Below are 1,934 nucleotides of genomic sequence, written 5' to 3' on the forward strand. Positions count from 1 at the left end.
ACAGAATGATATACTGTAACAAATTATCATGTATGAAGAACAATAATTATAACAAAATACATATCATACTGTAAACAAATCATCATGTATGAAAGAAACAATATTATAAACACAGAATGATATCATACTGTAAACAAATTATCATGAACGAAAGTAACAATATTATAAACACAGAATTATATCATACTGTAAACAAATTATCATGTACGAAAGAAACAATATTATAAATACAGAATTAGATCATACTGTAAGATTATCATGTATGAAAGTAACAATATTATAAACACAAAATCATATCATACTGTAAACAAATCATCATTTATGAAAGAAACAATATTATAAACACAGAATTATATCATACTGTAAACAAATTATCATGTATGAAAGAAACAATATTATAAATACAGAATGATATACTGTAAACAAATTATCATGTATGAAAGAAACAATATTATAAACACAGAATGATATCATACTGTAAACAAATTATCATGAACAAAAGTAACAATATTATAAACACAGAATGATATACTGTAAACAAATTATCATGTATGAAAGAAACAATATTATAAATACAGAATTATATCATACTGCAAACAAATTATCATGTATGAAAGAAACAATATTATAAATACAGAATTATATCATACTGTAAACAAATTATCATGTATGAAAGAAACAATATTATAAACACAGAATTATATCATACTGCAAACAAATTATCATGTATGAAAGAAACAATATTATAAATACAGAATTATATCATACTGTAAACAAATTATCATGTACGAAAGAAACAATATTATAAACACAGAATTATATCATACTGTAAACAAATTATCATGTATGAAAGAAACAATATCATAAATACAGAATTATATCATACTGTAAACAAATTATCATGTACGAAAGAAACAATATTATAAATACAGAATTATATCATACTGTAAACAAATTATCATGTACGAAAGAAACAATATTATAAACACAGAATTATATCATACTGTAAACAAATTATCATGTAGTAAAGAAACAATATTATAAACACAGAATTATATCATACTGTAAACAAATTACCATGTATGAAAGAAACAATATTATAAATACAGAATTATATCAGTATAAAATACTGTCAACACGTAAGGATGAAACAATAAACACACAAAAATATTACTGAAACAATGCTGTGAAAAACATGTGTGATGTCAGTGGAATAACATTATAAATTGATATCTCCGAATTCTTTAACAAAAACTACGTAGATGAGGATATCATTGACACAATAACATAATCTTATCCTTTACACAATACCTTAAGAACGCAACAAGTAGGGATGAGTAAAAAAATTACGAAATATTATAAAGATATCAAACTTACAAGCATAATCGTTCTCTTGTGACAGTCCGAAACAAGAGGGTTTCATTCCTGTCCACTCTCCGCGGCGACACTTTCGTCGCACACTGCCAACGAGACTAAACTTGCCTATGTCACGACATCGAAATACAAGTTCACTTCCGGGTTCGAATTCTGCAACTTCGCTTGCGACTTTTTTGTCTCCTAGAAACGCCACTAGGTGGGGTTCAACATTACGAAATGTACATGTTTGATTATCTTTCTCATTAAACGGTACTGTTTCGTCTCCTAAAAAAAAAACATTAAAGTGACAAAACCTTTTCCACAAATACAAAGTATGCCATAGTAACCGAACAACCAACCATTTGAATACTGATTACAAAGTTCATTTCGACCATGGGGGTGTTATAATGTAACAGTCAATCCCACTATAAACTGGTAAAATGAGTAGCCCAAGAGTTGGCGGTAGGTGGTGTTGACTAACCAACTTCCCTCTAGTCTATCACTGTTAAATTAGAGCACATTTTATCCAATCATTTCTCCACACTTAATTATTCACGATGAAATCGTTACACACTATT

At 27.5% G+C, this 1,934-nt stretch overlaps 1 protein-coding gene across 1 annotated transcript in view; it reads right to left on the reverse strand.

Moving 5' to 3' along the window:
- The window catches only part of LOC106476204 (locomotion-related protein Hikaru genki-like), a gene marked incomplete at its 5' end in the record, with an annotated part of 11,576 nt that extends 9,851 nt beyond the window's left edge, over positions 1–1,725 (reverse strand). The window contains one exon of the mRNA XM_022380135.1: positions 1,378–1,725. Coding sequence (XP_022235843.1) covers positions 1,378–1,725 — 348 coding nt within the window. The remainder of the gene's footprint in view (positions 1–1,377) is intronic.
- Between the last annotated feature and the right edge of the window lie 209 nt (positions 1,726–1,934).

This window comes from Limulus polyphemus, unplaced genomic scaffold (genome assembly GCF_000517525.1).
Source record: "Limulus polyphemus unplaced genomic scaffold, Limulus_polyphemus-2.1.2 Scaffold10044, whole genome shotgun sequence".
Lineage (NCBI taxonomy): Eukaryota > Metazoa > Arthropoda > Merostomata > Xiphosura > Limulidae > Limulus > Limulus polyphemus.